The 27,308-nt window shown below is 65.0% G+C and overlaps 1 protein-coding gene across 3 annotated transcripts; it reads right to left on the bottom strand.

Moving 5' to 3' along the window:
* On the bottom strand, positions 1-27,253 carry KANK2 (KN motif and ankyrin repeat domains 2). Of its 3 annotated transcripts, none has more exons than XM_043506320.1 (14): positions 27,172-27,253; positions 26,719-26,768; positions 18,026-18,160; positions 12,615-12,730; positions 10,510-11,943; positions 6,814-6,912; positions 6,608-6,707; positions 6,156-6,347; positions 5,574-5,661; positions 3,163-3,382; positions 2,850-2,992; positions 2,214-2,414; positions 1,789-1,887; positions 1-1,012 (listed from the first exon to the last, which is right to left on the bottom strand). In XM_043506320.1, exons 4-14 carry the CDS (start codon positions 12,649-12,651, stop codon positions 950-952), a joined length of 2,676 nt encoding a protein of 891 aa, XP_043362255.1. In that variant the 5' UTR covers positions 12,652-12,730; positions 18,026-18,160; positions 26,719-26,768; positions 27,172-27,253; the 3' UTR covers positions 1-949. The 3 variants fall into 3 exon arrangements, with proteins under 3 accessions (XP_043362255.1, XP_043362254.1, XP_043362256.1); XM_043506319.1 differs by having other exon boundaries at positions 26,719-26,862; positions 27,172-27,245; XM_043506321.1 differs by lacking the exon at positions 18,026-18,160 and having other exon boundaries at positions 26,719-26,862; positions 27,172-27,245.
* Positions 27,254-27,308: the final 55 nt, after the last annotated feature.

Below are 27,308 nucleotides of genomic sequence, written 5' to 3'. Positions count from 1 at the left end.
AAGGTGCCACAAGTCCTCCTTTTCTTTTTATATATAGAGCTAGGTAGGTATATAGAGAGAGGAGGTGCTGTCCCCTACTGGCCAGGTAGGGTAATTAATCCATGCAACCTCCCAGAGAGTTAACACCCTATGAGTTGTGTGGATATTTACCAGGCTGGAATTTTTAGGAAGGTTTTTTTTAAAAAAACCTGCTCCCTTTAAAATCGATTCTAGAAACAGAACCCCAGCTGCTTCCATCACAGAAATAACACTGAGTAGAGCAAGTTTTTTAAGTGGGGGAAAAAAATCCAGAGGGGAAACTGAGGCACAGAGCAACAGAATGTGACTTGCCCAAGGTCACACACACAGGAGGAGTCTGTGTCTGTCACCTGAAGATGGATGGAGTACCCACAATGCACCAAAGAGCCCCCCGTCTCCAGCTACAGTCCAATGGGGGACAGGGGAGGGGAGCTCCCGGCTCACGTGAATTTCCAGGGCGTGTAGGAATGGCCCCTGGATGGGAATCCTGTGTCTGCCAGAAGCAGGCCAGGGCGATGCAGCTGCTGCTGGAGTGGAGCCTATCAAACCAGCTGTGGCAGGGCCCACAGTCGCGGGTCCTTCCATGTGGGACCTAATCCAGCGGAGACGTAGAAAACGCAGCTGCCCGATTTCCGCCACTGAGCTTGTCTCCAGCTTCCTTTGTCTCGTGTCCTTGCTGCCCCCCGACATCCATCCCAACTCCCACCAGCCAGCGGCAGCCGCCCCCCGGCTCCGGCTGGCACAGAGGCTCCAGTGGCTTGGCTCGGACCGCAGGAGGGACGGGCCTTCGTAAGTTTCAGTGCTTGGGGTGGACGGCATGCCCTCGAGACCCGCCCCACATCTCGGTCACTGTCTTCAGGGCTGCCTGGGCGGAAATGCCGCCCCCTGCTGCCAGCGAGAGGGGGGAGAAACAGAGCAGGTCCCTCCTCCGCTACTTAGCCTCGGTGGGCAGGACGGCTGCTGCGGTCTCGGCTTTTGGCTGCCTTGGGGTCCCCTGGAAAGAACATTTTGCCTTCAGTGTCGACCCGGCCTTGGCCCTGTCCTTCCGCTCCCTGTCCCTATTTAACAGCTGGGGAAACTGAGGCATGGAGCAGGGACGGGACACGCCACTGCTCATGCACAACAGAGCCAGAATTCGAACCCAGGGCTGCTGAGTCCCAGCCCAGGGCGTCCTCTCAGCCGTGCTCAGGGAGCCTCTCTCAGAGCCAGGGATAACGGCCCAGATCCGGGGGCCAGCTGGCTCTAAGCCGCACTGACCACTCCAGAAGCAGCCCACCCAGCTCGGTCTGCATCTGCAGGTGTCTTTATGTGTGAGACACGCCCAGGCCTGCCCCCCACCCAAGACACTGTCCCCCCATCCCACCCTTGGGAGAGGACACCAGCCCCTGCAGGCTCTGTCTCCCAGAGGGGCCTTGGGCCCTGAGCTAACCCAGCCTGCTCCTGCTGCATGCCGAGGGGCTGCTGGCCCCAGCTCTGCCTGGCCTGCTCGCTGCCCCATCCTCGGGGCTCCCAGACGCCCCGCAGCCAGAGCTCCCTCTTTCGGGGCAGCGCTGCCCCACGGCTCCCCCCAGCTAGAGCCACTAGGGACTGGTGGAGCCGGCGGGGGGCGCTGAAAAACAGCGCCCAAGCCCGGGAAAGCTGGACTTGCCCCTTGGCATAGCCCTGCTCCATTTGTATCAGTGTGGGGGGCTGCGTGTTACATGCCCCAGGTCGGGCTCTGTCTGCACCCAGGGGTGCCATGCAGGGGTGGGGGGCACACCCATCACTCACCGGGGAAGGCGGCTTGGCGAAGTTCATGTGGGCGTAGAGCATGGCGGCGATGTCGTTCTGCCCAGCCTCCAGCGCGATGGACAGGGCCGTGCTGCCATCCTGCCGGGGGGGACGGGGTCAGGGGCGCCCGCTTGGGGTGACCTGTCCCGTCTCCGCAACTGCCCCCTCCCCAATGCTCCTGGCCCCTCTGGCTGCCCCAAAGCAGCTAGCACCCACCCAGTAGGGGAATGGTTACGCAGAGGGCTGACGCATAGGCCAATATGCAAATCAGGACATCACCACATTTGCATAAGCTCCCCCCACACCCCTCAGAGTATCTGCAAAGCTGGGTCTCCCCCCATCCTCACTTCGAGGGCCCCCCTTTAAGCTACCCAGGCCGGGGATGCTGACAAAGTCCCTGGCTGCCCCCCGGGCGTGGCACTCACGTGGTCGGCCATGCCCACGTGGCAGGCGGGCGTGGCCAGCAGCAGGCGGGCGATCTCGGCGTGGCCGTGCTCACAGGCGCACATCAGGGCCGTCGAGCCGTCGGCGTCCTGCAGGTTCACGTCGGCCGTGCAGGCCAGCAGAGCCCCCACCATGTCCTGGCGCCCGTGGCTCACGGCCAGCATCAGGGCCGTCTGCCCCGCCTGCGGGGAGCCCGGGGTCAGGCAGAGCTTGTGGGATTGATCCATGGGAGCAGGTGGGAAGGATGAAACTCAGCGTGAGGGGAGAGACTGATGGGGGAAGGAGGCCGGGAGGGCGAATTTCAGGAGAGATCTATAGGGGGAGGAGTCCACAGGGGACAGGAGGGGTGGGGGGGTGTCTGTGGGTGGGGGGGGGAGAGCGAGCTGGGGGGGTGAGGGAGGAGTCCATAGGGAAGGGGGTGGGGTGGGGCGGGGGCCAGGTGGGATGGAAGGGGTTGCACCCAGGCTAGTTCATCCAATCCCTGCCCCCCCCGGCCAGTCCCCAGCCCCCTGCACTCCTGGCCAGCCAGTCCCCAGCCCCCCATGCTCCCAGCCAGATCTCCCCCGCCCCGGCCAGTCCCCAGCGCCCCCGTGCTCCTGACCTGCCCCCGCCCACACCTGGCTGGCCTTGGCGTTGACGTCGCCCAGCTGCAGCAGCTGCTGGATGGTGGCCATGTCCTTGTCGGAACGGGTGGCAGCCAGTGCCGTCAGCATGATGGCCGTGTAGCCTGCTTTGTTCTGCTTGTCCACGTTGCACAGGCCTGAGGAGGGAAACAGAGTCAGTAGGGGGAGACACCCCCACCAGCCCCGCTGTGCCAACCACTAGCTCCCACCTCCATCCAAGTGCTGGAATAGAACCCAGGAGTCCAGGCTCTCCACACACCCCCTGCTCTAATCACTAGCCCCCACTCTCCCCTCCGTGGCCCCTCACCGGTCTCCAGGAGGTGCTGGACCACGGGGAAGTTGGAGTGCGAGACGGTGTAGTGCAGGGCCGTGTTCCCATTCCCATCTGCCATGTTGAGGACGAACTCCAGCAGCCGGGGTGAGAGGGCACGGTATGCGGCCAGGCGCCCCCCCACGGCCTCAGGGGCAGCCTCCCTGTGGCACGACAGCTGCAGCCAGTCCTGCAGCACCAGGGTGTAGGCGGCCTTCTGGGGGGAGATGGGGAGAGAGGTGTCGCCCGTGAGCTTTTGGAGGAATTGACACGGCCCCTGCTCTAGCCACCAGCCCCCACTCTCCTCCCAGAGCTGGGACAGAACTCAGGAGTCCTGGTGTGATGTTGGACTCCATATGTTTATGGAAATATGCTTATGAGTGTAAATATAATGTAACTGGAATACGCTTTATGCAAAAGGTCTCTTGTAAGGTATCATTACAAAGCTTATAATCCACTGAGTGTAGTCATCCTATGTGTATGAATGTTCTTGTATCTAAAACTAGAAATATGAAATATAACTCTGAGGTCCTATTGTAATTATGCAAAGCATGGGCCATTAATGGTGGTTTGGAATCTTGATGGCTCCCACTAACCAGGACAATTGACTGTAGATGGCTCTGTTTACTTGCAAGCCTTCCTGTGAGTCAGGCCTAGAAGAACAAAGGCTTGGGGGGCTCACAGGACATGTGACCATGTCACCTGGTACTGGAATCCATCTTAAACCTGGTGCTTTTCCTTTTAGAAGAATGGTGGGAACCCAGAGAGAGACAAAGGATTCCCGCCTTGTGCCAAAGCTATAAAAGAGGGTAGAAGAGAACAAAGGGGGCTGCCAGTCATGAGAAATCCCCTAGTTACCACCCGAGCTGGAACTAACAAGGTCTGTACCATGGGAAAGGATTGGGCCCAGACTAGGAAGGAGTCTAGTCTGTGAAAGAAGCTTATTGGAACATCTCTCGGGGTGAGATTTACCTGTATTCAGTTTCTTAATGTATCAGGCTTAGGCTTGTGTGTTTTGTTTTATTTTGCTTGGTAACTCACTTTGTTCTGTCTGTTATTACTTGGAACCACTTAAATCCTACTTTTTATACTTAATAAAATCACTTTTGTTTATTAATTAACCCAGAGTAAGTGATTAATTCCTGGGGGAGCAAACAGCTGTGCATATCTCTCTATCAGTGTTATAGAGGGCAGACAATTTATGAGTTTACCCTGTATAAGCTTTATACAGAGTACAACAGGTTTATTTGGGGTTTGGATCCCATTGGGAGCTGGGTGTCTGGGCGCTGGAGACGGGAGTACTTGCTGAGCTGTTTTCAGTTACGTCTGCAGCTTTGGGGGCCTGGTTCAGACCCTGGGTCTGGATTGCGGCAGGCTGGTGTGTCTGGCTCGACAAGGCAGGGTTCTGGAGTCCCAAGTTGGCAGGGAAAAAGGTCTCAAAGTCTCAGCACATCAGGTGACAGTCTCAAGGGGGTCTCTGTGACTGAACCCGTCACTTCTGGCTCCCAGATCCCCTGCTCTGACCACTAGACCCCCTCAGGCTCAGCTAGGAGCTGTGCAGCACCCAGCATGATTGGTCCCTGATTTTGGCTGGGGTCATTACCCCCTAACCCTAGTACAAAGAATTGACAGGAGCAAATCTTTGCCTGGCACCTGCTTTTGCTCTGTTTCAATCCCCCCACCCTGTTTCTCTCAGCTGACATGAATGAGGTGCCTCATTTCACTTTAAGGCCACCTCACTTTCACCTCCTGGCACTGCTCTGCTTCGCTGGCAGAATCCTGCCGGGGAATTTCCCGGTTGTTTGAGCCCCTCTATGGGCTCTTCGGCGGGTCTTCGCGTTGTATAACCCCTGGCTCTTCCCAGGGTGCTCCCTGCAGCTAGCCAAGAGGGCAGTGTGAAGGGAGGCAGCATGGCCTAATGGGTAGCACACTGCCCTGGCCCTCAGGAGCCCAGGGATCTCCTCCCAGCTCTGCCCTAGGCCCGCTGGGTGAGCTGGAGCAGGTCACGTCCCTTCCCAGTGCCTCAGTTTCTCAGATGACGATTCTGTGACCTGCTTTTCAAAGGGATCTGAGCTCTAGGGATTATTCTTGTTAGTTCCTCCACGTCCATTAAACCACCTGCCGGGCAGGAAGCTGGGCCGTGTCTCGCTGCCCTAGGCTGGCAGGATGTGTTCTGGGCTCGCTGAGGAAAGCCCTCTGCCAGGAGAAAGCAGCGAGAACCCAGGAGTCCTGCCTCCACCCACAGCCTGCACCAGGATAGTTCACTGTCCCCGCCCCCCCACATGCAGTGGCCACTCTGTGAACAGCAGTTGCTTCAGATCCTGTAGCTCAGGCAGAAGCAGCCTGGGCTGTCGTACCCTGAGGTCCCAGGTTCTAGACCCGCGCACGGGCCCCTTATCTCTCCGTACCATCTCCTTGTCCATGAGCATGTCTGGGCTCTCCAGGTACTTCTGCAGGATTTCACAGGCCGCTAACAACTCTGGGCTGAGTCCTGTCCTGCAACAAGAGGTGGGAGCAGGGGGCTAGTGAGGTCTAACCCATTGCAGGGGGATCCTGAATTGGGGGGGGGATGAGATGACGAGCCAGGGACTCTAGTGAGTCCTGCAGAGAGGGCTGCTCCCTGAAAGCGGCATCCAAGGGGTTATGTTGGGTCTAACAGGCAGCAGGGCCAGGGCAAGGTGGCTGGAGGGGAGAGCTGCCCTCCCCAGGTGTGGTGCAGGACAGAGGGAAGCCAAGGAGCCAGCTGCTCAGGGCATGATCCTGGCTCCGGCTGCAGTCCTGAGAGCCCAGCCTGGGCCCAGGTTAGTCCCGGCTGGGTGGGGGCAGAGCCCAACCAGGTGCTGAAGGCGTTAGCCCAGCTAGGATCCAGACAAATCCCTGGCACAACATTCCCTGCTCAGAGCTGGGAGAGAACCCAGGAGTCCTGGCTCCCTGGTCTAACCCCCAACCCCACTCTCCTTACACGAGGGCGCAGACCCCTGTACAGTTACCCAGTGGCGCTTCCTTGTGCCATGCTGGGGGGTTCCCCTGCCGTCGCCATGTCGCCCTCTGCCGGGACTCTCTGGGGGGCCGGCACCTGCCCCGCCGGGGGCCCCTCGCTGGCCTCATGGTACTCGCTCTCCGTGCTCTCGTTGTCGGAGGAGTTCTCAGCCGTGCTGGAGCCCGAGGAAGTGGACTCATACCTGAGGTGGGGAAAGGGCTCAGAGCTGGCAGGGCAGCACCAGGCCTCGCACCCCTCCCTGAACTCAGGAGTCCTGGCTCCCAGGCCCCCTGCTCTAACCGCTAGACCCCGCTCCCCTCCACAGCTGGCAAATAGAACCCAGGAGTCCTGGCTCCCAGCCCTCCTGCTCTAACCACTAGACCCCGCTCCTCTCCACAGCTGCCAAATAGAACCCAGAAGTCCTGGCTCCCAGCTCTCCTCCTGCTCTGCAGTTCTCCTTACCCGCCATTGACGCCCACAAACTGGAAACTTTTCCTGCCCGCCATCTCCGGGGCCTCCTCCTGCCGCTTCATGCCGGTTCTGATGCCCCCCTGAGCCGAGGCTGCGGGGAGACAAGCAGAGAGGCCAGGATCAGAGACGGGCCCGGGCCCCCAGCCCCTCAAGCTCCTTGGCCACTCCTGAAGCCCCTGGCCCACCGCACCCCTCACCTGGGTCCTCTGCCTTGCTTGGATATGGTGCAGCCGGCTGAGCTGGGACGAAGTCCGGGATGACTGGGGCCTCTGGCTTCTGGGGGGCTCCGGGGGGCTCTGGAGGGGGGGCAAAGGGGGGCAGGGTTAGAGACACAGAAGCCATGCCCAGGTGGCACCACTGACCCTGGGCTGGCTGGCGGGGGAGGGGAGATGCTCGGATGCCAGCTGGGCCTGGCCCGACACAACCAGGACCCGGCAAGGCTGTGACCGGTGCCCAGCGGGCAGGGGGATGGTGGAGTGTGGGGGAGGGGCTCTAAGAGGTTCTAAGTGGGGGAGTTGGTTGGGAGATGGGATCAGAGATCTCCTGCCCCCCCTTAGCAGCAATCCTTGCGTCCATGGGCCCACTGCCTCCCCAGCAGGTCCCGTTCCACCCTCCAGCCCCACCCAGCATGTGGGGCAATCGGGGGGGGATGACACTGGGTGATGCAATGAGCAAGGACGCTAATCAAATCTCACACTCCGGCCTCAGCTCCAGCAGCCCAGAGCCCCTAGGCAAGAGGGGGACCCAGGGGTCCGGGCTCCCAGGACCTCTAGGCAGGAGGGGGAACCAGGGGTCTGGGCTCCCAGGACCTCTAGGCAGGAGGGGGACCCAGGGGTCTGGGCTCGCAGGACCTCTAGCCATGAAGCTACAATCCCCAGCTAGGGCTGGGAAGGGACCCAGGTGTCCTGCGCTGCACTCACTGTCTTGTGTGGTTTCCCAGCCCTGCACAACCCTTTCCCCGCCCCACCCCCCAGCTCCCTCCTAGGCCTTCCCCGCAGCTACCCCCCATCTCCCCTTCCAGCTCTGAGGCTTAGGCCAGCTGCCCCCCACATCCAGCCCCCCCTCAACTCCACTTGTGAGACCACAGACCCCTCAGTCAACATGAAGGGGCCTGATTCTCAGTGATGCTCGCCCCACCCCCGGGGTGGAAGTGCACCTCCGAGGTCGCTGCTCCCAGGTGTAGGGGGCCGGGTCGGGGGCACGGCCAGAGCACATGGCATTATGGGTATTCTCTGCTCGGCCATGCATGAGGTAGAGCAGCCCCAAGGCTGCTGGAAGTGACACAGGGTCTGGGCAAGACAGGGGGAGGGGAAGGAGCTAAGGAGGCTCAGACCCCCTCCCCCAAGGACAGGCCGGACATTTGTGGAGAGAGCTGGGGCCCCAGGAAACAAGCTTGGAGCCACCCCAGAGGCACGGGCAACGGGACTGGGGTGCAAGTAGGTTTATCCATCCAACCGCTGGGAAAGGACTGAAAAGAACCAGAGCTTGCCAGGCTCCTGGATTCCCAGCCCTCTTTGATCTCCCCAGGGAGGAGGCTGCTTAAAGTCTCTCTTGCCTGCTCTAAGCAGGTGGCCCCAACCATCCTCTCCAAACAACCCCCCACGATTTCGGGCAGGCGGGAGATGGGGACGGCCAGCGGTGCCCCTCCCCCGTGATTTCGGACAGGTGAGAGACAGGAGATGGCCAGCGGTGTCCCCCCACAATTTCAGGCAGGCAGGAGACGGGGGACGGCCAGCGGTGTCCCCTTGTGATTTTGAGCAGATGGGGGACGGCCAGCGGTGCCCTTCCCCCCCTTGATTTCGGGCAGGCAGGAGACAGGGGACAGCCAGCGCTGTTATTGCAGGAGCCGACTGTGATGAAGCGGGACTGTTCTTAATAAGAAAAGGAGGACTTGTGGCACCTTAGTGACTAACAAATTTATTTGAGCATAAGCTTTCGTGAGCTACAGCTCACTTCATCGCTGTAGCTCACGAAAGCTGATGCTCAAATAAATTTGTTAGTTTCTAAGGTGCCACAAGTCCTCCTTTTCTTTTTGTGAACACAGACTAACACGGCTGCTACTCTGAAAACTGTTCTTAATGTTTCCTCTGGATATTGTGGAGGTGCCTCAGTTTCCCCATGCAGTTCTTAAGTATCTAGGGGGTGGGATAAGAGTGTATGATCATTGCAGAGCCCTAGAGGGCAGGTGTGGGCAGGGGTCTGGACACAGAGAATGGCTGACACCCTGTTTCCTGGCAGCTGATGGCCTGGGCCCTTCCCCCCCTGCAAGGTGAGAGCTAAAGGGTTGGAGAACAAAGGAATCAGGTGCCCTCCCGGCCCGGGAAAGGGACAAAGCCCAGAGGAGGAGGGGCTGGAGAGGGTTTCAGTTTGGGGCTGGCTGGGGACATGGAGTGAAGGGCAGATGGGGTTGTCTGGCTCACTGCCCCCCAAAATGGACCTGGCTGAGGGGTCCTGTTCTCTGCCCCTACAAGCTCTGTGTTAGACCCTGTTCCTGTCGTCTAATGAACCTTCTGTTTTATTGTTTGGCTGAGAGTCCCGTCTGACTGTGGAGTTGGGGGGCAGGACCCTCTGGCCCCCACAGGACCTTGCCTGAGCGGACTCGCTGTGGGAAGCGCAGGGGGGGCAAAGGATGCTGGATGCTCCGAGGTCAGAGCCAGGAAGGGGGGAGCCGGGGGAGCTGTGTGTCCCGCAGACAGGCTGCTCCCAGAGAGGAGGCTCCCCCAGAGTCCTGCCTGGCTTCGCGGGGAGCAGTTCCAGAGCATCGCCTGGGGACGCTGGGATGCCATTGGCACCGGATTCTGCTCTGGTTCCAACGGGGACGGACGCTGGACATTTTAAACTCAACACGGGCTGGGTTCTGGCGAGATCTCCCTCTAATGCCCGAAGTGCCAGGGCCCATGTTCCCCAGGAGACTGGAGCCCACGGTCACTGCGGCCCAGCTGGCTGTGCAAGGCTCGGCAGCCAGTGGGTTTATTTTGGTCTCATTTTGATGGCCAGCACAGTTTATTTTTAAGCATCTTTTCTCTATTTTTATCGATTTCGGTTTTCCCAGTGGTGCTGGCTGACGGGGTTCAAGCATTGCTTTGCTATTTCCCCAGTGGTGGGATATTACGGTGGGGCAGGCAGGAATTGTTTTTTACAGCAGCCGCTGAGCGTCCAAAATTGAACACGCTGCAACCGGTCCAACCCAAACCGCCCGGGGCACAGGTCCGAGAAGCCCAGGGGAACAGCCTGAAGTCAAACGCTGACGGCATCTCAAGCAGTGGCTTGCTGGCTTCGCCCACCTGTGCACTTCGCTGATTACCGTGGGCGAGATCTTTCGGTTGGGTCTGTGCCGTGACATCAACAGTCCCTGAGAAAAATCTGACCCTTCCAAACCTGGTTCTAATCGATGGACCTATGAACTCAGAGCATGTTGTTCCCTGCAAAACCCAGCTGTCTTCTTACCCTTAACTCAAGTAAAGATCCTAATGAAGCCCCACAAATCGCAGAGTCAAGAGGAATCTGGAGGTCACATTAAACTCCAGACGCCCTTATGATTTTGACCTTGGTCTGCTAACTTGTGTTCGACTCCTACCCACCGCTCACTCACCTGAGCTGCAGCCAGTTAGACCGCACCTCGCTGCGCCGTGTAGACGTGCCCCGTAGCTGGGCTTTCAAACCAGTTTAGGTCGGGCTGGTTGGACGAGTGCAGATCTGGTCTTTCCCCTGGGGGGCTCTGCATTGGATGGGGGGGGATGGGCTGGCTCAGGGGGGTGGGGAACGGGACACAGGGACTTTCCCATTTAGCTCTGCCCCCCAATAATCCCCACCCCAGCACTGCCCGGGGGCAGGGAGCCCCTGAGGAAGGACACAGGGCGCCCCCTCCCCCAGATGCCTGCGCTTGGCCCTACCTGGCGAGGCTCCACCGACCAGGCCCGTCTCCTCCCCGTGGGGCTCAGCCACAATGCTGATCTTCTTAACGCCGTGGATGGGGGTAGCGTGGGGCGCGGCGGCATGGACGGGGAAGGCCGTCTCCACCACCACGGCCTGGGGCGGCGTCCCCGGCTCCCCCCGGGTCAGGGCCCGCAGACTGGTGTAAGGCTCCTTGGTCTCCAGGCTCTGTGCCCGCTGCGGCCGGTGGGCCACGCCCAAGGCCGTGCTGGCGGCGATCTCCGGCTCCCGCTGCACCTGGATCACCTTGACCGTGTCTGCCTTGACGGGCACATCCTGATGCTGCCAGCCAGGGCATCCCTCTGCCCGCCGCTGCCCCGCAGCTCCCTCCTGCCCAGCTGTGCCCGGCTGCGCCAGCTTCTGCTGGGCCCCCTGCAGCTCCCGGAGGGCCTTCTGCAGCTGCTTCTCCAGCACGGTGACCTTGGCCGACAGGGCAAGCGCGACCTGGCGCTGCCCCTCCGGCGCCAGCTCCTGCTCGCTCACCCCCACCCCCACGCTCCGCCTGTGCCCCGGCTCCGATGTCCCCACCCCCACCGACCTCACCTCCTTCCGCTCTGCCGCCGGTGGGGGGCTCAGGGGGGCCGAGCCCCCCGAATCCAGCCTCCGCCTCCCCCGCAGCGGGGAGGTGGCCCCCTCCCCGCCCCCACCCCCGTCCTCCTCCGGGATCTCGATGTAGAGCTCGCCCCTGGCTTTGCCCTTCCCAAACCCGCCTGGGTGGCCCAGGAACTTCTGGCTCTTCAGCTGGACGCTGAGCTGCCGCTTCTCTTCCTGCAGCACCGAGATCTTCACCTGCAGCACCGGGATGACCTTCACCTGCTCCTCCAGCTGCCGCAGCTTCTTCAGGGCCACGGCCATCTGCTCCCGCACGTGCTGAAGGTGCCCGGGGCTGGGGGACACGGGCGTGGACAGCCCTGAGCCCAGGGGGGTGAACCCGGCCTGCGCGCCGTTCAGCTTGCCGGGGGGCTGCCCGCCCACCAGGGAGCTGGTGGAGCCCGAGACGCTGCTGTGCAGGCTCCCAAGGGCCCCCGCCTGGTCCTCCAGCTTCTTGCGGGCGTCCAGCAGGGTCTTCTCCACGCGGGCGTTGAAGGCGCCCGTCCCGCACTGGGGGTAGAAGCCGGTGGTGCAGTAGGAGTAGGAGGAGTGGCGGCTGTCCAGGCTGGCGTTGGAGCACAGGGACTCGGTGGAAGTCCACCAGGAGCCGGCGCCGCGGGGCAGGGAGCCGTAGCGGGGCCGCCGGTGCACCGGGACCCTCCGGATGGTGTTGCCTTTCTCGATGTCGTCCACGTACTTCAGGAAGTCCAGGTCGAGGCGGTAGCCGTACGGCGTCTCCACCGAGTAGGGCAGCTGCGGCTCCTGGGCCCCAAAGGCGGCGGGGGAGGTCGGGGTGGGCTTCCCTGCAAGCCAGGGGAGGGAAGGGGTCAATGGGGGTGCACAGACGTTAGCTGACGCCCCCGCCCCCATCCCTGTTTGCAGAGAGAGAAAAACTGAGCCACGAGAAAGTTACCCCAAGTTCATCAGTAACTAGAGCCCCAGAGTCCAGGCACCCAGCCCCCGCTTCACTAACCCACTCCCCTCCCCGAGCTGGGGATAGAACCCAGGAGTCCTGGCTCCCTGCCCCCCTCCCAACACACACATTAACCACTGGACTCCACTCCCCTCCCCAAGCTGGGAACAGAAACCAGGAACACTGTGATTTGGATTTATCCAGCGCCGTGCACCCTGGAGGAACCCAAAGGTCCTTAGAAAACTAATTTACCGTCTATAGGTGCCCAGGCAGCTTCCTTATCTCATGGGTAGAGTGCAGCCACCTCTGGGGTGGGGCACAGCAGCTGTTTATACAGCGATCACTTGCCCAGCACTAAAATGCACCTGCCTCTGGGGTGGAGGGCAGCAGCTGACTAATACCCCACAGCACCGCTGCACTGGACAGGAAGTGAGGCTGTTGGGTTCTACTGAAACCGCATTGAGGGCAGACTTTGGCCCAGACTCCTGCTTTCACACGTGAGCTCTGCAAAGCGGGCCCAGAGGTCTTTGCACTACCTGTGCCCTGAGCACAAGCACTCACCTGGGAAACCGGACTCCATGTGCAGCACCTGTGCCATCCCGGCCCGGGTTCAAGCCTCAGCCGATCACCAAAATCCTGGGGAGTTCTTAGCAAGTGGGAAGACGCAGCCCCACGACCTGCAACAAGAGGCAGTGACGTGGCTGAGAACACGGCCGGGGGAGGAGACTGACCAGGGGGCCCATCAAGCTCCAGGCCCCCCCAGCCCCGAGGGGACTGGCTGGCCCAGGAGTCCTGCCTCAAACCACTACACGCCCACTTTCCTCCCAGGGCTGGGGAGAGAACCCAGGCGTCCTGGCTCCCAGACCCGCTGCTCTAACCCACCAGCCCCCCTCCCCTCCCAGGGCTGGGAGGGAACCCAGGAGTCCTGGCTCCCAGCCCCGCTCCCCTCCACCAAGATCCCAGTTTGCTTGAAGCCTGACTCTTCAGGCCCCGTACCCCCGCCCCGGCTCTCGCACTCCCAGTGACCCAGCGCCCAGACCCCCCCAGCACTTTCCCATCTGCTGCGTCTGGTTTCCTGGCCCCGCTAGGCTGGGCCCTGCGCCAGCAGCATGGATCCCGCCCTCCCCCATCCGCTCACTGGGGGGTCCTACGAGGTGTCCCCTCCCCAGCCTGCTCAGCCAGTCACGGGGTGGGGACATGGCCTCCCACTGACCCACAGCGTCCCCCACCCTCCCACTCCCTCCCCCAAGAGCCCCTCCTACTGCAGGGGGTCCCTTCCCCACTCCATCCATGCCTGGAGCCCAGAGCAGGGTCCCCACACCCAGTGTGGAGCCCGGTGCCTTGGGGGGGGGGAGTCCTGCTCTGACCCCCAACTAGACCCCACTCCTCTCTCAGAGCCAGGGAGAGAACCCAGGAGTCCTAGCTCCCCAATGCCCCCCATCCCCCCACTAGACCCCGCTCCCCTCCCAGAGCCAGGGAGAGAACCCAGGAGTCCTGGCTCCCAGCCCCACCCTGCTCTAACCCACCAGCCCCCACTCCCCTCCCAGAGCCAGGGAGAGAACCCAGGAGTCCTGGATCCGACCCCCACCAGCTCTAACCACTGGACCCCATTCCCCAGCCAGGCATTAACGTGAGCTGCTTGGCCAGGCTGCTCAGCTGGGGTGAGCTGGCGTTGCTCCGTCAGCTGCAGGGGGGGCCCGCTGGGGCTTCGGCCCCCTGGCTCCGTCATGCCAAGGGCATTTTTGCAAAGGAGCCAGGCGCAGAGAACCAGTGATGGGGGCCAGGGAGCCACAGGGACTTTCCAGCCCCCTGGCCAAGTGGAGCTCCTGGCGGGGTCATTCCCGGTGCCAGGCCTCTGGCAAGTCTGATGCTGGGCAGGGGAGGGGGCTGGGAACTGGACCAAGACAGCGTCTCGCTGGGAGGGGAAAGCGCCCCCCTGGGGTTGGTCCGGCCTCCCTGGCAGGGGACTGGCTCCCTCTGCCGGGCACATCGACGCCTGGCGGCGGGACAGGAGCGCGGCTCGGGGAGGAGGTGGTGGCTGGGAGATGGAGCTCCTTTCCCACAGTTGGGGAAAGAACCCAGGAGTCCTGGCTCCCAGCACCACAGCTCTCCCAGACCCCACTCCCCTCCCAGAGCTGGGGAGAGAACCCAGGAGTCCTGCGTGATCCCTACAGACCCGGTGCCAAGGGGGTGGGGCTGGTGGTGCCAATCCCAGAGCATGGGGCTCTGACACTGTGTTAATCTTGGGGTGCACCCGCCCCCCCTCCAGCTGCCTACCCACAGGCCCGCACTCACCCGCACCCCCCACGCACCTCGGCAAAGCCCCGAGCCGGGATGCAAGCGGCACAGAGAACCGGAGAGGACCCCGGGCTCGGGGGCGAGACGGACACACGGACACAGTGAGAGACACAGACAGCGGGCATGCGCGCCCCCTCCCTCCAGCCCTCGCCGGCAGCGGAAACGCACCAATGGCATTGCTGGACCGGGGCTGTTCACGGCCCCCCGCCCCCCCCGGGCAGCTGCCCCCGGCAAAGCCTGACCCACATCGGCACATGGCTGGCGCCCATTGATTTTTCCACGTGCCGCTGGGTCGATGGGCCTTTGCCCCCCCGCCCGCGATGTCGGCCTTAGAGGCAGAGGGCTCAGCTGCCCTGGTGCTCTGGGAATGGCGCTGGGGGGTGGGGGGATAACTGGGCCCCGAGGCCCCTGCTCAGCCCGTGGGGGGGGGCACCATCTGATCTACGGCATCCGGTATTTCCCCTTTGCAACCCCCCCCGAGGTTGCCATAGTGACCGGAGGTGGCATCACTCACAGGATGCCGGGGTTCACGGTGCAGCTGGTGCCCAGGCCGCAAGGGGCTGAGATCTGGTCACAAGGGGGGGAGCTACCGGGGGGGGGCGAGAAGCGTGTGGTTGACAGAGATCAGCGTGGCACCAGCGCAGCTCCCAGCGCGGCAGGGGCAGAGAAGAGATTGTCCCATCTACAGCCGGGGCGGGGGGCTGGGTGGGGGGTGTAAGCACCAGCTGGGGGGGGGCAGCTGGGCGGGGGGTTAAGAGCCAGCAGAGGGGTGTAGGTGCCAGCAGGGGGGGCAGCTGGGTGGGGGGTGTAAGCGCCAGCTGGTGGGGGGCTGGGTGCAGAGTGTAAGTGCCAGTAGAGGGAGGCAGCTTGATGGGGGGAGTAAGTGCCAGGTGGGGGGGGTGGCTGGGTGGGGGGTGTAAGCGCCAGCGGGGGGGAAGCTGAGGGGGTGTAACTGCCAGCTGGGGGGGCAACCGGGTGGGGGGTGTAAGTACCAGCTGGGGGGGACTAGGGGGTGTGTGTAAGTGCCAGCTGGGGGGGGCAGGCACAGGGTGTAAGCGCCAGTGTGGGGGGTGGGGGCGGCTGGGTTGCTAGCGTGGGTGCTGGGTCGGTCAGTCCCCCCCCCCCCGGGTCAGTTTCCAGGCGCTGGGTTCTGCCAGGAGACGGGGCCCGGGGTCACCGGGATGTTTTCGTGTCATGATGGCAGCCGGGAGCCCCAGCCATGGCCCAGGCCCCCTTGTGCCAGACACTGCCCCCCACGCACCGAGGACCCGCCCCTGCCCCCCCAGGCCCTAGTCCACGGGGACAGGAGGGACTCGGGCCCAGCTGCTGCGGGGGGAGGGCGACCGGACCCCCCTCCCCCAGGGGAAGAGCAGGGCCCAACCATGCTGGTCCCCCCAGGCCCTGCAGGAGCTCCCCACTGACCCCCCCAGCCCCCGACTTCCCAGTGCCGGGGACCCCGCTGGGGGGACGACCCCGGCCGGGCTGAGACAGGACGGATGTTGCTGGGGGAGGGGGCGGCTCCGTAGCTAAAGCATCAGATGGAAAATAAAACAAATGGTTTAAAAATAGAAGCGGGGGGGGGGGAGCTTTTGAGGCACAAACCCAGGAAGCCGCATCTGGGGCCGGGGAGCTGCCTTGACCTTGGCCGGGGTGGTGGGGGGCAGTGGGGGGAGGCAGAGCACAGAGCAGGATCAGGCCCTTACCAGAGCCCTGCCCCCCCCGCCTGCCGGTGCCCCTCACTCCCGACCCGCAGCCCCCTGCCCCCCCCGCCCTGCCGGTGCCCCTCACTCCCGACCCGCAGCCCCCTGCCCCCCTGCCCTGCCGGTGCCCCTCACTCCTGACCCGCAGCCCCCTGCCCCCCCCCCTGCCGGTGCCCCTCACTCCCGACCCGCAGCCCCCTGCCAGCCCCCCCAGCCCTGCAGACCCTCAATGGAGCGGCTGGGAGGGGAGAAGTGGAAACCCAAATCTCCTTCCCAGCCCAAAGCTGGGCTCCGGCCCCTTTGGTGGCTGATTTGAGAAACAACCTGGGGCTCCTGGCCCAGCTGGAGGGAGGGGGAGGAAGCTGGAGAAATGGGAGGGAGGTGGGGGGTCGGATCTGTGTGAGCCGGGGGGAGAGGGCAGAAGGGAAGGGGGGGAACGGGGAGGGGGCAGGGCTAGGGGAGCAGATAGGGCAGTGAAGGGGAAGGGCAGAGTGCGGTGGGGAGAGATGGGGAAGGGGATGGGCGATAAGGGGGACTGCAGCTGGCGAGGGGGGGAGCATGGGAGTTGGGGATGGAGCGGATGGGCAGTGGGGGGAGAGCAGGGGATGGGAGGGGAGAACAGGGAGCGGGGGAGGGTGGAGGAGGGGATGGGCAGGGAGGGGAGCACAGGGAGCTGGGGAGGTGGGGGGGTGGGCAGTGGGGGGAACGGGGAAAAGGTGGGGGAGGGGTGGGAGAGGGGGAGGGGCAGTGGGGGGCACACAGGGAGCGGGGGAGGGTGGAGGGGGTGGGCAGTGGGGGGAGCGGGGGAAGAGTGGGGGAGGGGTGGAGAGGGGGAGGGGCAGTGGGGGGCGCACAGGGAGCGGGGGAAGGTGGAGGGGGGTTGGGCAATGGGGGGAGTGGGGGAGGGGCGTGAGAGGAGGAGGGGCAGTGGGGGTGCACAGGGAGGGGGGGGAAGGGGCCCCGCAGCCCGGGTCCTTTCCGTATATGGCAGAGATTTGCTCTAAAAATAAACAGTTTTGCAGGCGGCTACGTGAGAATTTCCTGCTGGCTGGGCCACGCTCAGTCCCCCGCCAACCCCCGCCTGCAGCCCCCCCAGCCAGGGGCACGGGGGCAATGAGGCAAAAGCAACAAGAGGCCCTTCCCCTAGGAGGCGCCGGCTCCCATCCAGCCCCGGGGGGGGGGCTCAGGGTCGTCCCCAGCTCAGGCCTGTGTGTGGCCCGTTGTGCACCAAGCATGGCAGGTCTCAGCCCAGGTCCCTGTGGCCAGTGGGGAGGGGGTGGTTTTACCCCCAGGGGCCCGGCTCCCCCCGCAGGGCGCAGAGCAGGGCCCTGGGTGCCAGGCAGGCAGGCAGCCGTGGGCCTTGCTCTGGGAACCACTGGGGCACAGCAGCCCCCCCTCCCGCCCCACGCAGGGTCCTTCCTCTGGGGCAGCCCCTCCTCCTACGCTCCCCCCTGTGAGTGTCACCCCCTGCCCTGCCCAGAGCGGGGCACCCCTTCCCCCTGGTCCGCCCTTAGCAAAGCTGGGGACCCCCCTGACCACCCGAGGGGCAGCCGCTGCAGCCTCTTCTGGAGGGGCCCTCAGGGGAGCCGCTTGGGGCGAATGAACCGGACCCAGCTGTGTCGTGTGCTGCATCTAACTGCCCATTCCCCCGGGAGCCCCTGCTCCGGCCACGGGTCCCCCCGTCCCTTCCCTCCCCAAGAGCCCCCATGCCCCACAGCTACCCCCAAAGGCTCCCTCCCACCCCCCTGCCCCCCAGCTCCTGCCCCGCCAAGGGGAGCTGCCCGGCTGCAGTCTCAGTGGGTTACATTGGTGCTAAGCAGGTGGGTCCCTGGCCCGTCGGGCAGTGCAGCTGGGTGCCCCCTCCCTGGGCAGTCACCTGTGAGCCCTTCATTGCACAACCCGGGACCCTTCGACCCCTCTGGTCCCGGGGGGTGGTGCCCCCCATGCCCCCTGTGGCCGGTGACCCGCTCTCACCCCCGCCGGCAGGCGGCCCTCCGATCACTCTGCCTTTGTGCCAGGGGAGACGGGACGCCGGCACCATGCTGCCCCCGTGCCGAACGTTCGCCCACCCGAGCACGCCGCCACCTCATCCGGCGACGGGTCGCTGCCCTGCGGAGCAAAAGGCACCGAATGTCAGTCACTGAACGGAGGAGAACCCAGGAGTCCTGGCTCCCCGCCCCCAGTTCTAACCACTGGACCCACTCTCATCCCAGAGCTGGGACAGAACCCAGGAGTCCTGGATCCCAGCCCCCAGGTCTAACCACTGGACCACCACTCTCCTCCCAGAGCTGGGACAGAACCCAGGAGTCCTGGCTCCACAGCCCCCCCTGCTCTAACCACTGGACCCCACTCCCCTCCTCTGACCCACGGATAGACCCCCAGGCGTGCTCTGCCCCCCACCCATGCAGCAAGCTGCCAGCCGGTGCATTTAGGAAAATCAGCTTCACTCCTGAGTCTCCCACCACAGACCGGACTCTGCCGGATCCCCCCCTCCCGGCAGGGCTTTGGGAGCTGAAGGATGTGGGGGAAACGCCCCCCCAATGCTGCACTTACGGTAAATTTTTCCATCTCCCCCTGGATCCCGAAAGAATTTGTATTAATAAACAGTAAGATTGAGGTAGTGCCCAGACCCCGACTGAGACCAGGACCCCATCGTGCCGGGCGCTGCCCAGACAACAGCTGAGATCAGGGCCCCATCGTGCCAGGCACTGCCCAGACCACAACCAAGATCAGGGCCCCGTCGCGCCGGGCGCTGCCCAGACCCCAACCGAGACCAGGGCCCCGTCGCGCCGGGCGCTGCCCAGACCCCAACCGAGATCAGGGCCCCGTCGCGCCGGGCGCTGCCCAGACCCCAACCGAGATCAGGGCCCCGTCGCGCCGGGCGCTGCCCAGACCCCAACCGAGATCAGGGCCCCGTCGCGCCGGGCGCTGCCCAGACCCAACACGAGACCAGGGGCCCCGTCGCGCCGGGCGCTGCCCAGACCCCCGACCGAGACCAGGGGCCCCATCACACCGGGCGCTGCCCAGACCCCGACCGGAGACCAGGGCGCCGTCACACCGGGCGCTGCCCCGACCCCCGACCGAGATCAGGTGCCCCGTCTCGACCGGGCGCTGCCCAGACCCCAACCGAGATCAGGGCCCCGTCGCGCCGGGCGCTGCCCAGACCCCAACCGAGACCAGGGCCCCGTCGCGCCGGGCGCTGCCCAGACCCCAACCGAGATCAGGGCCCCGTCGCGCCGGGCGCTGCCCAGACCCCAACCGAGATCAGGGCCCCGTCGCGCCGGGCGCTGCCCAGACCCCCACCGAGATCAGGGCCCCGTCGCGCCGGGCGCTGCCCAGACCCCAACCGAGATCAGGGCCCCGTCGCGCCGGGCGCTGCCCAGACCCCGACCGAGACCAGGGCCCCGTCACACCGGGCGCTGCCCAGACCAGGAGATGGGTCTCCTGGAGGTGGGTACACGGGAAGGAAGGGAAAGGACACACAGAGAGAAGAGGGGCAGGGCAGCCCGTAAGCCCCGCTGAAGCGAACGGGACGGGGAGGGATGCACAGAGACCGCGGGCGAGGCCGGGGCGAGGGAAAGGAGCCAGCGAGGGCCGCGAGTTGCCGGCTGGCCGAGCCGCTCCCTGACCCCAATCCCCAGAGACACCCCTTCTCCTTCGATTCCGATGAGTCAACCGGCGCTGAGAGGCCCTGCCTGGGCGGTGGTGGGGTGGCTGGAGCCTGGGTTGTGCGAGCGGGGCCCCGGGAGAGGAGCTGCTCCTGGGGAATCCGGGCGGGCCCGGGGCCCTGCGCCACCCCAGGGAGCCAAGCATCCCAGCCTGGCTCAGAGAGCACCCGACGGGGCCCGCTCGGCCCTGGGGGAACCGGGCTCAGAGCAGCCCCTGGCCAGGAGCCACCGCTGCTTTCCCTTGCGCTGGGCGGGGCAGGGCCATGGCCCAGCCCAGCCCCTGCCCTCGGCCCCGGGAGCTGGGGAGGGATTTGGCCGGTGCCCGGGGCCCCGGCTCCCACACACTGGAACATCCATCGCTCCTGACCACAGCTGGCGCCGTGGGATCCCTGCCAGCTCCTGGCTCTGCCCTGGACCCCACCGCCGCCTTGGTCAGCTAGAGAGCTGGCTCCTGCCCCAAATGCAGCCACCTCTGGGGCGGGACGCGGCAGGCAGGCGATCCCCGGGCAGGCCAATGCCCCAGTGCAGCGCTAGGGGGTGCTGTGCTGCAGGGAGGGGGTGGGGCAGCAGGGGGCGCTCTCCCGGGACACCGAGCCCCCCCGTTCCCGGCCACGGCCCATGGAGGAGAGGAGAGCGCCCCCCGCAGCAAGGAGGGGCCGCCGAGGCTGTCCTGGGTTGAAGGAGCCAGAGTGGGGCTGGCTGGGGGGCGGCACTGCCCCAGGGCACATTGACCTGGGGGGGCACACGCTGCAGGGAATTTGCTGCGCCAGCCCAGCCCCTCACTCCTGCCCCGCAGCCCCTGAAACCCCAGCCCTGGGCTCCCCCTCCCCCGGCCCCTCACTCCCGATCCACAGCCCCCTGCTAGCCCAGCCCTGGGTCCCCCCCACAGCCCCTCACTCCCACCCCACAACCCCCTGAAACCCCAGCCCTGGGCTCCCCCCCGGCCCCTCACTCCCGCCCGCAGCCCCCTGAAACCCCAGCCCTCAGCTCCCCCCCCCGGCCCCTCACTCCCGCCACACAGCCGCCTGCTAGCCCAGCCCTGGGTGCCCCCCCCAAGCCCTGCCAGTGCCCCTCACTCCTGCCACCCAGCCCCTGAAACCCCAGCCCTGGCTCCCCCCCCAGCCCCTCATTCCCGCCCCGCAGCCCCCCGAAACCCCCGCCCTGGGTTCCCCCCCCGGCCCCTCACTCCCGCCCCACAGCCCCTGGAAACCCCAGCCCTGGGTCCCCCCCAGCCCCTCACTCCCACCCCACAACCCCCTGGAAACCCCAGCCCTGGGTCCCCCCCCAGCCCCTCACTCCTGCCCCGCAGCCCCTGAAACCCCAGCCCTCAGCTCCCCCCCCGGCCCCTCACTCCCGACCCACAGCCCCCTGCGAGCCCAGCCCTGGGTCCCCCCCCGGCCCCACAGCCCCCTGAAACCCCAGCCCTGGGTCCCTCCCCAGCCCCTCACTCCCGCCCCACAGCCCCCTGAAACCCCAGCCCTGGGTCCCCCCCCAGCCCCTCACTCCCACCCCACAGCCCCCTGAAACCTCAGCCCTGGGCTCCCCCCGGCCCCTCACTCCCGCCCCACAGCCCCCACGTGTGGCTTTGCCTATAGCAGGCCAGGAGGCCGGGGCAAAGCTGCCACATTCCTGCTTGTTTTGCAGCTGGGAGCTGCAGGGCGCTGGCTCCAGGACACGCCCGAGGGGTGGGGGCCGCGCTGCCCGGGTGTTTCCATCGACCCCCCCACCCCGTCCCTCCAGCCCAGCTCAGGTCCTGCTAATCCTGCTGCTCGGGGTGTCAGGAACCCCCAGGGCACCAGGGAGCTGGGGGGATCCAGTAGGGTTAGAGGGACCCTGGCTTGTGCCTCCCTCCTTCCACCACCCAGGGACTGTCACCCCCCAGCCTTGCTGCATGTGTCGGGAGACTGGGAGTCAGGACTCCTGGGTTCTAGATCCAGGCCTGGGAGGGGGGTTCTGGGCCCCCAGATCACACCCCAGGGCCCTGTGTCTAAGTGCTCTCCCCATGGGTGCCCCACACGGACCGGTCTCTACAGGGCCCGGCTGCCAGGCTGCAGCCTGGGGGGAGGATCACAGAAGGGACACTCTCCCCCACCCCAGACCTCAGCGCTGCCCCTTTAAGGCAGATCCGCTCCCCCCTGCACAGCCCTGGGCAGCACATGGAACCAATTAGTCTGGGCCCGGCTCACATGGGTCCGGGGCTCGGGTTTCAGCGTCAGCCGCTCACGCCCAGAGCTGTACGCATGGGATCCCAGCCCTGCCGTGCCGAGAGGCGGCTGACTCTGGGGAGGGGAGCAGGGGCTGGTTATACAGGGACCCCGCCCCCAGCGCTGAGATGCAGCTACCTCTGGGGTGGGGCACAGGGGCTGGTTATACAGGGATCCTGGCTGCATCTCAGCTACGCAGCTGGGAAGGAGGGTGCTGGCGCCAGGCTGGTGCCGGGGTGGAGTGGGTCGGCTGGACCCAGCCTCAGGGGGTGCTGGGGGGGGGGGACGCAGTGAATCAGAAACCCGGGCTTGCTCCTGGCCGAGACTGGGTTTTCTCAGACGCCTGCATCCAGCGCTGTTCTGAGCCACAGCGGCCTTGAGCCCACCCGGCCCCCAGTGACTGCGTGACCTGCCCAACTCTGACCCCCGCCGGCCCCCCACAGCAAGTGCAAGTACCCCAAAAGAGTGCGGGGGCCACGGCCGGGGAGGCAGCTGCCTAGAGGAGCTCCAGGCGCAGACACAGCCGTGGATCAGTGCCCCCGTTCTAGGGCAACCCCTGGCGAGGCCGGTCTGGTCCCACCCATGGTATGCTGGGCCCTGGGACGGCGCTGAGAGCAGTGACCCCTCGAGGGTGCCCATCCCCGGGGCATCTGGGCCTCAGACACCACTCTCAGAGCCGACCCTGTGGCAAAGACATGGACAGGGTGCCCCGAAATCCACCCTATGGGCCAAGGCCAGGCTACCCCAGCCAGGCCCCGGGCCCTGCCCCCTGCCTCCCCCAGCCTGGGGCTGGGTCAGAGGGGAAAGGGCCCGTGTCCCGTTCCCCCTTCTGCGGCCGTGGGGATGGGCTCAGAGGCCAGGTGAGGGGCTGGCATGGGAGGAGGGCAGGACCTCCAGATGGTCCATGCTACAGCCCTACAGATTTTGGACCTCCTGCCCCTGTCTCTGCCCCAGGGGGGAGCTGCAGGAAATAAATCAAGCCCCCACCCCCATCCCAGCTGGAATCCCACCCCCAAGCTCCCCACCCCCATGCTCTGAGCCCCCCCCCCCAGCCACAGGCCCCACCCAGACCCCCTTAGGGACTTTTCCTACTTCCGCCGGGGCCTGGCATGAAAGCAGCGATTGTCTGACCTTCCCCCGCCACCCGCGCCTCGCTCGCACAACGGAGCCATTCAGCCAGCCCCCCTCCCTCCCAAACGGGGTCCAGCCACTGCACAGGGACCGGGGGGAGCCGTGGGGAGGGCTGCACCTTGGGAGATGGGGCCCCCAAAATGGGGGCATCCATGTGAATCCTCCCCTTCTGGCAAAGACCGGGGGGTGGGAGAGAGGGGCCGCAGCACGTTAAATGGGCTTGCAGCTTGTGGGGCAGATCTGGAATGGGGGAAGGTTGGGGGACCCTTTTCACTTTCCCCAAATGGCACAGAGCCCCCCCCACAAGAAGGCAGGACTTAGCCCAACCCCCCCACCCCCCGATGCTGTTCCTGGCCCTAGCGCCGAGATGGGAGGGAGCAGAGAGGCTCAAAAGGGCAAAAAACAGCCGCAGGCTTCAGGGCTTCGGCAGCCGCAGGGGGTCAGGAAGGACCCGCCGCTAATGCAGGGGGCTGGGGCCTCTGGGGTGTCAGGCGCTGGAGATTGGACCGGAGCGGCTGGGTCCAGGGATCCAGACTGGGGCGGCAAGGAACAGGGGGAGCCTGGCTAGCTGGGTCCATGGGGCTGGGCTGGGTGGTGGAGGGCAGATGTGGGGCTGGAGGGATACCGGGGAAGCTGATCTGGGGGATGGAGTGTGCCAGGGGATCCCACAATTCCCATGGCCCCTGGGAACAGGCTTATCCCTCTGCCCAGAGCAGCTGCACCCCACACACTCACCCCAAACCCAGCCAGCCCCAGGTGTGGCAGCCGCCCCTGACCCAGACAGGGCTGGGCCAAGCAGCCCCCATGGCCCAGGACAGTGACTGGAGGGGGGGGAGAATCAGGCTGGGGGCTCCTCAAGCTATGATGTGGGGAGACAGAGACTGGCTGATGTGGGTCTGATCCCCCCGATCCTCCCTGCAGGCCAGGACCCCCCCCACCCTCTGCCCCATCCCTCCTCCCCTGCCCACAGCCCTATGACCCCCCCCTCGCAGGCCAAGCCCCCCCAGCCTGAGCCTCCCCCCTGCTGCTGCTGCCCCATTCCCCAACCCCCCCTTCCCATGGGCCCAGTCCATCCCCCAACCAGCTCGAGTTTATCTCCCAGCACGACTGGGCCCAGCTACCCGCGGCCCCTCCCTGCCCAGCGCTGAGAATGGGGGACCCGTGGGGCACCCCTGTTGGGCACAGAAATTCCTTCTGCTTTTGTTGTTTTTGAGCCACCGCCAAGAATGTCCCCGGGGGGGGGGTGTCTCCTGCCCCGTTGTCCTGCCTGGGGTGGGGAGGGATCGGGGCCCAGCCCCCAGCCCTGCACCCTGCCTGGCCGCCCCAGACCCCCCCCGCAAGGAGCCTGCGCAGAAGCTGAAAGCAGCAGATGTTGGGGCCAGGTGGCCGCCCCAGAGGTGCTGCAGCACTGGATTGGGAGCCTGGACACCTGGGTTCCATGTCTGCCTCTGATCCCCTGGCTGAGTCCCTTCCCCAACTCCGTGCCTCAGTTTTCCCCATGTGAGCTCTCACAGTACATGTCCCAGCACCCAGCATGATGGGGGCCCCACACTTGACTGGGGGGGGACACACAATGGGGCCCTGATCTCGGTTGGGGTCTGGGCAGCACCCAGCACGATGGGGGCCCTGAATTTGGGGGGACACACAATGGGGGGGGTCCCCGATCCCAGCCATGGCTGCGCAAGGATTTTCCCCCAGCAGCTCTTAGTAGTGGCCATGGAGGAGTTAATTGCTAATCGGCCCTAATCGGCTGATCCCGGTTCTGATCCTTCCCTTCTGACATCACACGTCTCAGCTGCTCCTTGGCACTGTCCCCACCGTTACCTCCCCCACGGCCGGCCGCCGCACCCAGCCTGCCTGCCGGGGTGGGCTATCCCATCAGGGCCCCGGCCACCCACCGAAACGCCACCCGATCCAGACCTTCACCTCCCCAACTTATTACTGGCCCCTCCCCCTAAATTCCACCCCCTTAAAGTCCCCCAGAGCCGGGATTCTCCCTCACTTCCCGTTCCAAATGGCTGCCGCGTTCCACACCAGAGGCAGCTACATTTCTGCATGTGGGGATGCAGGAAACAGGCTCTTGTGATTTATGGCCCTGATTCTGCAACTGCTTTTGCACGTGCAGAACTGGGATCTTAGCCTGGGAGCTCTAGGCTCTGCCCCTCTGTGTCTGCAGCACCAGGCCCGCCAGGGCCCCGAACTCAGCTGTGGCCTGGGGGCACTACTGCAACATAGTTCGTAAACCTCCTGCAGGTGTGGGAGCCTGTTAAACCAGGGGCATTTCCACCTGGAGGGTGAGTCTGGGGGAGATCTGGCCTCCAGCGACTGGAGGAGAAATGAGGTATTGCTTACTCGATACTTAGTACCCAGAGATCCGGCCGAGGTTGTGACCCCCTGTTGTGCCAGGCGTGGCCTAGACCCCGGCTAAGATCAGGGCGCCGTCGCGCCAGGCGCTGCCCAGACCCCACCCTAGATCAGGGCCCCGTCGCACTGGGCGCTGCCCAGACCCTGACCAAGATCAGGGCCCCGTTGCGCCAGGCGCTGCCCAGACCCTGACCGAGATCAGGCCCTGTTGTGCCAGGCACTGCACAGACTCACAATAAGATCCAGTCCCTGCCCCTGGGATCTCCCAATCAAGGGGTCATGGCCCCCAAGTTCCCCCCGGAGAGGCTAAGTGAGCAGCCCAGGGCCCCACAGCAAGTCGCTGGCAGAGCTGGGGATTTGACCCCCATCTCCCAGCCCTGGGCCATGTGCTAGAAGCATGACGCTGTCCGCCCTCCCCCCACCAGCCCGCGGACCGCCCCGTATCCCCCCGCACCACCCGGCACCCTCACCTGGCACCCAGATGTGTAGGGAGAAGCCAAGATGGCTGTCCCAGGGCAGCTGCCCAAAGCGTCTATTGTGGTGGGCCAGGCTGGGCCCAGGGACCTGACTCTGGTCCCCAGGGCTGTGGCAGGGGCGATCTAAGAACCAGACAGGGGTGGGGGGCCCGAAACTCCAACTGGGAATCAAACTGCAGGCTGAGGGGGCCAAAGACAAGGCGCTTCCCCTGGGAGCCCCCATCCCGTTCCGATCTCAGCCTCCAGAACTGGGCCGCTCCCGCGTTTCCCTTCCCCAAGGCCCGGGGAGCCGCTCTGCGAGCCCCTGCCCAGCTGGCCCAGCCACTAGCCACCCCAGCCCCCAATCCGCCCGTACACAAGTGGAAAACAGGGGTAAAGCCGCTGGAGTCTAATGACAAACCTCTGGAGCTGGGAGACTGACCAGAGCTCCCTCCCCCCGGCTCAGTCCAGCCCAGAACCGTGCCCTCAAAAATATATTCCGATTGCTTCCGAGCGGAGCCATCCCAGCCCGTGGCTCCCCTCGCCGGGCTGGAGGGCAGGGAACCAGGAGAAAAAGTGGGCCCAGCAAAATACTCCAGCCTCTTCCAGAGCCACTTGGTCAGGAGTTGGGGACTTCTGAGGGCCGCCCCTTTGTCCCTCGCTGTCTTTCCGAATGGACCACGGACAGCCCGATCGACGCCCCTGGGGTGCAGTTAGATTTCCCGACTCTCCGGGCTCCTGTCCTGGTCCTGCCCAACGAGGGGCCGGGGAATCCGGCTGGAAAGTCGCCCGGCGAAGAACGCGAAGCTGAGGAAGCAGGAGGCCAGGGATCGTCGCTCGCTTACCTTGGGAGAAACCCTGTCCCCGCGTCAGACTCTCCTCGCCCCGTCCCGACCTGGCGAAGCGAGAAGAAAGGTGTCGGTTTAACGAGAACCGGCTGTTCGAGGGGCCGGGGGCATCGGGACAGCGGCACCGCGTGGGGTCAGAATCTGGGTTTTGAACAGGGGCAGAGAAAGAAGCGGCTGAAGTGACCTCAGCTAAACTCGGGGGACGGGACGGACCGGACCTGATCTCTGCAGGCCCCAAAGGAGACGCCGGCTCCCTCTGGTTCCCCACCTTTCCCCTCGACGCCGTGCCGGAAAAGGTCCCCCCAGGGTGGCACCAAATTAGTCAGGCTCCTTGGGAGGAACGAGGGGTTCCCTGGGTCTCCAGCCTTCCCGGGGCCCAGTTGCGCCCCTCGGGTGCCCCGCGCCAAGGGGGCAGAGGAGGATCTGGGGGGATTTTGCAGGGACTGGTACCTTTTTCCCTTCTGCTGTCAGTTTCCCAGTCTCCCCGGCAGAGACTCCAGAGCTCTGAAAGTGACCAGCCCCCCCAGCGGGGCTCCCTTCAGTCCCGCCCTCCTGCCCGGGACACACCCCTCCCCAGCTAAAAGGGG

The sequence above is a fragment of the Dermochelys coriacea genome, chromosome 20 (genome assembly GCF_009764565.3).
Source record: "Dermochelys coriacea isolate rDerCor1 chromosome 20, rDerCor1.pri.v4, whole genome shotgun sequence".
In the NCBI taxonomy this organism is placed as follows: domain Eukaryota; kingdom Metazoa; phylum Chordata; order Testudines; family Dermochelyidae; genus Dermochelys; species Dermochelys coriacea.
The sequence above is the reverse complement of the archived record's forward strand: the minus strand, read 5'-3'. Positions and strand labels throughout refer to the sequence as shown.

What these genes read in the sequence shown, in the direction of transcription:
- KANK2 (XM_043506320.1), bottom strand. Translation starts at nt 12,651, where the DNA reads ATGGCACAGGTGCTGCACATGGAGTCCGGTTTCCCAG. An exon ending in GCACAAGGAAGCGCCACTGG is followed by an intron (nt 5,662 to 6,155) that starts GTAACTGTACAG and finishes CTCTTGTTGCAG; the next exon opens with GACAGGACTCAGCCCAGAGT. An exon ending in CCAGCACCTCCTGGAGACCG is followed by an intron (nt 2,993 to 3,162) that starts GTGAGGGGCCAC and finishes TTCCCTCCTCAG; the next exon opens with GCCTGTGCAACGTGGACAAG.